This window comes from Mastomys coucha, unplaced genomic scaffold (assembly GCF_008632895.1).
Source record: "Mastomys coucha isolate ucsf_1 unplaced genomic scaffold, UCSF_Mcou_1 pScaffold16, whole genome shotgun sequence".
NCBI classification, from domain to species: domain Eukaryota; kingdom Metazoa; phylum Chordata; class Mammalia; order Rodentia; family Muridae; genus Mastomys; species Mastomys coucha.
Genome location: NW_022196898.1, coordinates 9,056,331 through 9,066,706, shown reverse-complemented (window position 1 = coordinate 9,066,706; position 10,376 = coordinate 9,056,331). Strand labels below are relative to the sequence as shown.

General features: G+C 43.8%; 1 protein-coding gene across 1 annotated transcript in view; it reads left to right on the top strand.

The window, feature by feature from the left end:
* Erich6 (glutamate rich 6) overlaps positions 1-7,222 on the top strand; it is a 29,428-nt gene extending 22,206 nt beyond the window's left edge. The window contains exons 12-14 of the mRNA XM_031376158.1: positions 1,842-1,997; positions 4,534-4,762; positions 6,949-7,222. Of these exons, the coding sequence (XP_031232018.1) occupies positions 1,842-1,997; positions 4,534-4,762; positions 6,949-7,212 (649 nt within the window). The 3' untranslated portion in view covers positions 7,213-7,222. The remainder of the gene's footprint in view (positions 1-1,841; positions 1,998-4,533; positions 4,763-6,948) is intronic.
* The last annotated feature ends 3,154 nt before the right edge of the window (positions 7,223-10,376 follow it).

Here is a 10,376-nt window from a genome sequence, read left to right as displayed (position 1 = left end):
AAGGGAGGGAGGGAGGGAAGAAGGAAGGGAGGGAAGGAGGGAGGGAAGAAGGAAGGGAGGGAAGAAGGAAGGGAGGGAGGAAACCAGGAGAACAAGGAAGGAAATACAGAAAAATACATACTCTCAGAATGCCATCACCCAGAAGAAAGCTGGTAACATTTTGAAATACACCTTCCCTTGCTCTGCCTTCCCAGTCTAAAAGTTTACATGTATAGTTTTTTTAAATCAACTCAAGCATATATTTAATTTTACAACTTTTTTTAATGTAATGTTAAGAGTATTTAAAAGGCAATAGACCTTGAGATCCAGAACCTTTTGTACCATACAGTGCCGTGAGCCTGTTCCGTACAGTGCCGTGAGCCTGTTCCGTGCAGTGCCGTGAGCCTGTTCCAGCAGTTGGGACAGCTCTCTGCCTTCCCTGTTACCGACTTACAACTTACTTCCTTCAATTAAATACTTAGGAGGAGACATTCTGGGTAGGAAATTCGGACATTTTCCAGTTCTGATACGTTTCATGGACCCCTAGTGTCCATGAACAAAAAGTCATTAGCCACTTCATCATAGGACACTCAGATAGCCAGGCCATGGAGTTTGGGCATAAAAGCCATCGAGTATCTTTAGGAAAAGAGGAAAAAACAAAAACAATAAAAGGATTTATTTCCCATTTCACTGAATGCCTCCTTGTGGAAGAGAGTCCTTTTAAGTAAATGTCCCAAGTGTTACTCAAGCCCAACAATAAGCCAGGAAAATGAGGCCCATGGTCTCAAATGGCAAGGCTATACCCCACCCCATGAGGAAGAATGGGGTTTCTGTTTTCATTAAATAATCTGCACAGCTTTTATTACTAGTTATTTCATATGGCTCATAATTCTTATAGAGGCTATGTCTGATTTTCAAAAGGATTCAAACTCAGTCTTGGCTTATCTTTACCTCTGAACAGTCCGTGTGTATGGAACAGTCCATGTGTATGGACCCAATTAACACCAAGGTATGATGCTTAGTGTGCTTTGGTTCTGATGCTTGCGTGAATGAGACGATTCTCTTAACGTCATTTTCAAATTTTTCCCTGCTATACAAAGAAGGCCAGTTGATTTGGTATGTTAGTCTTGGAGCCTACATTTAGAGTCTGCCTGAACTCACTTTTTGGTTCTAAAATTTCATTTTGTGATCCTAAGCACTTCTGTATACACAGATTCCAAATACGGTTTTTACCTCCTCTTCCAATCAGATATTTTCCTTTTCTAAACTTTCCATGGTTAGAACTTTCATATATAATTGACTAGAAGAGGCCAGCAAGATGGTGGGTAAAGGTACTTTCCCCCAAGCCTGATGAGCTAAATTCAGTCCCTAGGACCCACATGGTGGAGAGAGAACTCAGTCCTTCAAGTTATCCTCTAACCTTTAAAACACACACACACACACACACACACACAAATACACACATGCACGCATGCACGCACGCATGCGCACACACAAATACCTATCGAGATGACCATGCTGGTTTTTGCTTTTTATCCTATTAATGTGGTTTATTGATTCTTCAGATGTTGAAGCAACATTACATTCTTAGGATGAATTTAATTTTTTCATGACACACAAACCTCTTCCATATTTCTAAGTTCTACTTCTTACAATTTTGTTGGGAACTTTTGTATTTCATAAATTCATTTTGATTCATATAAAAGCATACAATTCTTTTGTGTTAAAAGTAATAAAGACCTTTTCTCTGAAAGGTCTTTGAGGTTGCGCTTCATAATTCCAAAGAGATCCTCATAAATTAACTTTATTCCACGAATAGTCCAGGATCATTAGCTCACTCAGAGGGCCTTATCTGATCTCAGTTATCCATCTGGAAACCTAGCTATTATGCGAGTGCCCAACAAGACAGATGGTTTTATTTGTATAATCCAAGAAGACACACCCACCAACCCTGCTATCCTGGCACTGTTTGACTCCTCTGGCAAAAGCTCCTGCTACCACCCCAACGGAAATGTCTGGTATGTTTCTCAGCTCCTTGCTGCTATTTTAGTATTTTTGATGATTTTTTTCACTGTTTTTAGTTGTTTTTTTTTTCTCTTCAATAATAAGAAAGGCTTTAGAAAGATTTATTTAAGTTAATGGTCTTTAGGTGATTGTATAATTCAGAGACACACTACACTGTGTTGCTTACTCTGGAGGTACATTCCTAAGTAGAAATCTTCCTGTCACTGGTCAGACAATAATACGCAAACAAAGCCGGTCGGTGGTGGTGCACTTGGGAAGCAGAGGCAGGTAGATTTCTGAGTTTGAGGCCAGCCTGGTCTACAGAGTGAGTACCAGGACAGCCAGGGCTACACAGAGAAACCCTGTCTGGAAAAACCAAAATAATAATAATAATAATAATAATAATAATAATAATAATAATAATTATTATTATTATTATAATACACAAACAAAATCCCTGGATCCAGAAAGCCTGTAAAGATGTTTTCCATGCATGTCTGGCAACACTACTGCTATGCCTGGAATGCACAGATGAAGGTGGAAGGAGAGAACTGCCTAGACAAAATCATCCTCTGACCTCCACACACATGTTGTGACTTACAAGCAACCCCCACCAAATGCACTTCATGAATACACATGTAATAATAATAGAGAAAGATTCAAATCTCTACAGAAAGGTCCTATATACACTCTATGACTTCGTATTACTTCCTTTAACCTGAAAGAAAAATCTGGGTTCCAACTTCAGATATAATTTAAGCCTTTCAGAAAGGTATTATATTTGTTTCTTTTAAAGACACACTCTTACTCTATAGCCCTAGTTAGACTGTAGTTAGACTGTAATTCCTTCTACAGGGCAGGCTGGCCTCAAGTTTGTGACCCTCATCTTCTGAAGTGCTAGATTACAGGTATAAGCCACCACGACTGGCTTTTCAAATCATGGGTAGCTACAATCTCACTTATAAAACTGTCAATAACTAGCAAAGCTTGAACCTTGCCACTTGCTCACCAAACTGGGACACAGTTACGTATCTGTATTTCTAACCCATAGCAGTAATCAATCCATTGACATAGTGGATACTGGTAAATGTCTACTTATCCTTCAGGACTCAATACTAAGACTGTTACATTGAGTGGACTGTTGTAATTGTCACCTATATTGATTCAACAAGCTGTAGAGGCCAGTTGATTTAAGGGATCTTAAACCACATGAGCTGAACGCTCGAGTATTCTGACTGGTGCTGGCATCCTCAAAGCCCCTTCTCTCTGCCTCTATGCAGCACATCTGTGTTCTCTGTGCACAGAAGTTCCTTGAAGGCATATCCCGAATCTTTACCCTTACATGGCTACATTTACAATATAAACTCCAAGAACAAAGAACTGATTCAGATCAGTGTGGTCAAATATTATTGTTACTTGAAAGACAGTGAAATCATTCCTGTGGGTGATTTCTGAATCCAATAAGATGCCTTCTGGGTTTTGTTTTGTTTTGTTTTGTTCCTGTCGGGTTAGTATCGGTAGTAGGCAGTCAGTGCTAGAGAAACAAGATAGTCGTTATCTTACTCGTCGGGTCTTTATGAGCATTTCCCAGAGTTAAAAAGGAAATGAATTGCCAAAGTAAGCCACCCTTCTGAGAATACGTAACTCTCCTCATGGTAGGGATGGTTACCTCTGCTGAGGTAAAGTGGGATGAGAATGGGATTTCCCAGGAGAACAGCATGCCCATAGTGCCACAGAACCTTAGCACAAGCATGACTGACTGTACTGTAGCAAATGTGCACCTCTGGCAATGCCATGTGATTGGAGAGGCCCAATTGATTCAAGTCTCATCTTTACTCTGCTCTAGAATTTTTCTCCATTGCAGTGAACTCAAAAGTACCCCTGAGCCCCTGCTTTCCACACCCAGCCTCCAACGCCTTCTCTTCAATGGCTGCTTGTGCACCCAGCTCATGCACTCAACCCAAGGCCCTGGCTCCAATCACCAGCACCCTCACACACCCCTCCAAAAAAAAAAAAAAAAAAAAAAAAAAGCATAAAAGGAGGGGTGCTTAATTTGTGACTGGGTCAGCTCTCTTAAACAAGGACTAACTGAGCATCTTCAAAATTTACATCCACGGTCCTACATTTGGCCTGATGGAAATCTAACCATTGATCCCTCCTCTGTCAGCAAGAGCTTCCCCTTTGCATCCTCTCTTTACTCAGAGATGAAACCTTCAGGACTTCCTTTCCACCTCCCAGCCTTTTTTGGACCCACTAAAGTTCATCAGTAGACTTCAATTTAAGCCCAGTATTTCAAAGAAAATAAAGTGAGCAGTATTGCCTCTAAAGTTATCTAAGGATTCTACCACTTGCCTGCCTTGGTTAGGATGTGACAGAGCCAATTCAGCCTTGAATTATACCGCCATTATTGGTGGGGCTTATTTTTGTGTCTTTTATTTGAACCAAAGTCTTGCTCTGGCACTCCTCCCCCCACATCAGGCTGAATGCTGTGATGGCAGGGGTGAGCCACCACACCCAGGTCTATTATTGATCATTCTGATTGCCTTCCAGGGTATACATCAACATCTTGGGAGGCCAGTACTCCGATCAGGCGGGCAACAGGATACGAACTTGGACCTGGTCAAGTACCATGCCTTCCTCATCCTTTATCTCATTTAAACCTGTCTTTCTGGCTTTGAACCGTTACATTGGAATTCGCATCCTAAAACTAGACAAGGTCTCCATTAATTTTCTAGCTATGGGCCAACAGGCAACAATCAGCCTTGGAACCAGAGTAATGGTATGTACATTTAAACTGGCAGTTTAAGCTGGGCATAGTGGCTCATGCCTTTAATCCCAACACTTGGGAAGCAGAGGCAGGCAGAACTCTGACAGTTTGAGAGCAGCTTGGTCTACAAAGTGGGTTCCAGGACAGCCAGAGCTTTTACACAGAGAAGTCCTGTCTGGAAAAAAAAAGTTTAAATCATTTAGATTTTAAGAGTAAAATAATTTTGTTATTGTTATTACTGATTGAATAGATTTATGTATAATCTATCTACTGAGAATTTTGGGGGTTCACAATGAAAGCTTCCTGTGTAACTGAAGCAACCTTACATTTTCTTTTCTCTTAAAATTCCTTTTGGTTCAGATTTAAGTCCACAGAACATCTTTGAGTGTTCCTTATGTGACTGCGTTTGGCAGCCTCCACAGTCCTGTTTTAGGGTTGATGTTGTAGGGTTTCTGTTTCCCCCCTGCTATGGCCAAAAGCCCTAAGCTGGGCCAGGAAACCCAGGTTCTAACTTAGGGAAGAGCTTGGAAACACAAGCTCTGACTCTTTGGAGACACTGCTAGACGCCTAGGTCTTCACGGTCATCATCTACCACCTTCTGAGCTTCCCATGGACTTGGCCCCCCTGCCCAACACTGGCTGAGCCAGGCTGCCTCTCTTGACATCATTACTGCCTTTCCCACTGACAATGAGCTCTGGAAGGATAGAACAAGCTCGCTCTCCTTCCTTTATCCTAGTGTTTGATCAGAGTGCACTTTCCATGATGGCCATAATGTAGTAGTGAAGAACACAGACACCAAGTTACAGTCTGTAGTTTCAAATCTCAGCTCTGGCCCTTGGCTGTGTGAGTGAACTTTATGTAGCTTCAGTCTCTCATCGATAAAGTAATGATTCCAGTCTCTAAGTTGCTGGGCAGAGTCTGTTGAAATGTAAAACACTAAGCATGGTGCCTAGCACTGACTCTGCACTAAGCCAACAAAACTGTCAAACAGAAGCAGAGAGATAGTCACAGAAGCGGGGTGTGCTTCCATATGCAAAATGACTTGGGCACACCTCTTGAACTCTGAGAAGCTTCACTTCATCTGCCACTAGAGGAGGAGGTGGCTCCAAAGTTTCCAATTGCCTTCATCTTGGGAATTCATAATTGATATGCATTCATGCATCTCATATGGAAACATAATCTCAATCATCAGCACAGGCAGAATATCTTAGGACCATCAAACAAAGGGAGACTCGGGCTCAACCTGAAGTATGTTCAGCATGATTCTAGGCCCCGTTAGTCAATCTGGTCATCTACCTGGGTTCAGCTCTTAATAAATTTCTTTCTTGGTTAGAAACATACAGTGTGATCAGCTAATGTCAGTTCATACAGTAATGTATAGCCTCTTTTTGGTACATTACTCTCCTGGAAAGTACATTCTCTAAAACACAAAAATGTCCTCTCTTAGGCACCTTCACCCCTCCCCCTTCCCCACTGCTTCTCTCCTTGTCTATTGAAATGAATTTTAATAAGGAAAAGGCATTTTGATGCAAAAAAGAAGAATCCAATGCTAACGATTTTTATTTTTCCCATTGTTTTCACAGCTGTTCTTTCTTTGGAGGGTGGGGTGAGAACTCAGTGTTCTTGGTGCCCCTGCATCCCTATCCGCTTGCCAAAGACTCTTGCTTCTTCTGCTCTTTAGCCTGCCCCACTGAGGACAAGTGCCCTCCTTGGTGACCCTGAAGCTGTAGGCTAGGAGCAGCTAAAAAAGAAGTGCAGAGGAAGAGAGGAAGCAGGCAGGGCAAATAAGGTGATTAGGACTGGAGTCCTGGAGGTCAAGACACGTAAAAGGCAGGGTAGCTGGATAGCTGGTCCCATGCTACCCTCTCTAGGAAGATGTCCCTCTCTGTACTTTTCCCCTGTCACCTCTGCCCCACTAGATACTTTCTAGGGAAGAGACTATTTAAGTACATTCAGTAGACACTAGTTACATTTCGTGAATAAATTATAAGCTTTGAAAGTGTCTAAAGTCCATTTGCTCTCTCAAGTCTCCACAGCATGGCAATGTCTTTCCTCATTAGCAGTAAAATTGTCCCATGGTCCCACCTCTAGATCAGTGCTCAAGCCCCGCCCACCAGCCCACTTCTGCTCATGGACACTCACCTTGCCTCTCCCCTCTTTTTTTTTTTTCTTTTTTCTTTTTTCTTTTTGCTAACAAGCTCCACGATCCAGAGGAGATTCCAGCCCTGTGGTTCCTGAGTGAAGACGACCTTCTGTTGTTGGCCAATTTAATAAAGATCCGGCGTCTGTTCAATAAGCTGAAAGGATGCATGAATTTCCCCACAAGTCAGGCTTGGGAACGATTAAAGCAACCTCCCTACCTTTCTTCACTCTCCCTAAAACTACTTGCCCTCTGCCATAATTCTGGCATAAAACAAAATATAATGGAAACAATTATAGATCTAATAAAAGAGGAAGAGTAAAGAAGTGTCATAGGGCCTTTTTCATCTTGTTAAGGGTCTTTTAAGGGACATAATATAAGCTCCTTGCGGTACACAGGTAGCCATGCCCCTTCTCTGAGCATTTCCAACCACCGGGTTCCAATCACAGAACATCTAACTTCCCTAACGGCTGGATACAGCCCACACCATACAGAGTAAAAAGCCTAAGCTCTGGACTTGAAATCCCACCAATCCCTGTAGTATGAATTTTTAATAAATCCCAGGGCGGGGTTACTTACTACCCACCTCAATGGTTTATGTACCCAAATGAAAGGCACACACACAGCCTTGTATTTTCATATGCCTTAAGCAGCACAGAAGCTGGGCAACTGCCTGCCTTCCATGCTATTAGAATATATACCTCGCCTAACCTCCATGCTGTTAGAATATATACCTCAATAACTCCGAGGTACCGCTTACTAATTCCTATGTTCCATCTTGGCTGCTCTTAACTCAATTGAGCAGCCCTGTGAACCAGGTTCTCTTGGCCCTTTTACATGGTGGCTCTGGTTCTCCCTCCTGCATGACGTTCTTCCATGCCGGAGCATGCCTCTCCTTCACACTCTTCTAAGGCATGGCAGCTCTCCTTTTTTTCCCCTTCCTGGAGATCTCTAGCCCGGGGGAAACCTAAACCCCGCCTCTCTCTCTTCTCCCCAACTATTGGCTGCTGGCATCTTTATTTACCAATCAGAATTAACTAAGGGTAGGTTCCCAGAAGCTACGTGCAAACTCCAGATTTGGGGGAGGAGGGCCAGAACTTAACATTACAATAACAGCAAAAGACAAAACCTCAGCAATGCCCACCCTGGAAGGCTCCAGCCCTCCAGAAGTCCTATATGAACCCTGCCCTCTGCTCAGTTCTCTGCTGTTTCTCACCACACGCAGGCGACACCTCCCTAGGTTCTTCCCTCCCAATAAATCACTTGTGTGAAGTTTGTTGTGCAGTGTGACTTTGTGGTATTCCTTGGTGCTCGACTGCCAGACACCTTTCCCGTCAGACCTGTAACACATGATGTTTCAAAGAATGAACCAAATGGCCAGGAAATGTCAAGAAATACTTTTATGTAAACATCTAGAACACGCTTTGAGTCTTGCTGGTTTGTATTGAGTTAGAATTTTAACCCACTTCCTCAACACCAGAAAATAAGAATGCCAAAAAGAGACATGTGTTAGTGGGCACATGGCCAACCTGGGGGTTATGGTGGTTTGAATAGGAGTGGCCCAAACAGACTCGTGTGTTTGAATGTTTGGCCCATAAGAAACAGCGCTCTTGGTGGTGTGGTCTTGTTGGGGGAGGTGTGACTTTGTTGTACAAAGTACATCACTGGGGTCCACGTTGGGGTCTCTCACTCAAATTAGGCCCAGTAATAGCTCTTACTGCTGCCTGCTGATCCAGATGTAGAACTCTGAGCTACCTCTCAAGCACTATGTCTGTCTTTGTGCCACCATGCTTCCTGCCATGATGATGATGGTCTAAACCTCTGAAATTGTAGGTCATCCCCAGTTAAATGTTTTCCTTTATAACAGTTGCCATGGTGTCTCCTCACAGCAATAGAGATCCTAAGTCAGAGGGTGTAGGGATCAGTGCTTACCCCATCCCTGAAAAGGAACTCTAGAAGAGGAATAACACTTAGGAAGTGAGAGTCACAGTATCCGTGGGGGGGACAGGCAGGAAATCTGGAAGCTTCTGCAGCATGGGTTCTGCAATATAGGAAAGCAAGACCCTTCCATCTGCCAGAATGTCTACCTTCTATAAAGGAGAATTATGGTTCCTCTCCCTCCACCTGGCCCATATCGGGCTGGGAAATCACATATGAACCAGCAGGCTGAGCTGAAAAAAAAAAAAATGTATTTCCCATATGCTTTGATGATGGAAGTGTCACAATACTGAATTCCTAGGGATAACACAGCACAGTTCACTCTGCTCAATCAGGGTGACAAACAGAAGGCAGATCAGTGAGCATCCTCTCTTAGTTATTGTTCTGTTACCACAAAGAGACACCATGACCAAAGCACTTTATAAAAGCAAGCACTTAATTGAAGGCTTACTTAGTTTCAGATGGCGGGGATGGGGATCATGGTAGCAGGCAAGGTGGCATGGTGTAGGAACAGTGGCTAAGAACTTCCGATCTGCATGGTGTGGGCAGAGAGAGAAAGAGTGGGAGACTGGGTCTGGTAGGTGTGAGTGTAACAGCTAAGAGAAGAAAGATAACTTGGCAGTGGAGAGCCAAGAAACAGCTCAAAGCCACACTACAAAACAAACCTCACACAAGACATTTATTGGGAAAGACCCCGGAGAGACTGCCTTTGCTTTGGTGAGAAGCAGTAGTGAACTGAGCAGGAGACGGGCATTATACGAGACTTCCTGAGAGGCGGAGATTTCCAGGGTGGCCTGGGATTGGAGAGATTATGGGGAAAGCTCGGGGATTGGTGGGATTTTTTTGGCCTGGTCTTGGGCCTTCCCCCCGCCCCGCGTGGGGTGAGAGCTAATCACTCTCTCACCTTGAGAGTCTGGGAACAGCCATTACAAAGCTATAAGGGAACCACCTTTACAGACCGTTGAGAAGTCTGGAGAGTGGGCCTAATTATTGGAGCTCCTCGGGGTCGAGGCCTGCCTCTGGGGACTGGGGGTTGGCCACTTGTGTGCCTTGAGGGGCTGCGTCCAGCTGCCAGAGTGGTCTGGGGGTGAAGCCTGGCTGGCAGAGGTCTCCAGGATTGGTGCACACAATGTGGGTCTCTGTGTGACAGGGAAAGCCTCCCGAGTCAGCATGAATAGCCAAGGCCCCTCCTTTTTTTTGTTTATTATTGGTAAACCATCAAGGGTAAGAAAAGGAAGTGATGCTATCATTAGACTACCTCCTGCTTAATGGTGGCATCAAAGTCCTTGAACCAAGCTTAATTGTCTCCGGCAGGATATAATCAGGGTTCAGAGAACTCTGATACTGTAGCTAGGGGCCAATAATCCTGTAAGAGCAACTGATTAAAAGTGTGGTTAGAAATCTTTTGGATCGGGCTGGCAAGATGGCTTGGGCTGGCAAGATGGCTCAGCGGGTAAGAGCACTGACTGCTCTTCCAAAGGTCCTGAGTTCAGATCACAGCAACCACATGGTGGCTCACAACCACCTGTAATGAGATCTGACGCCCTC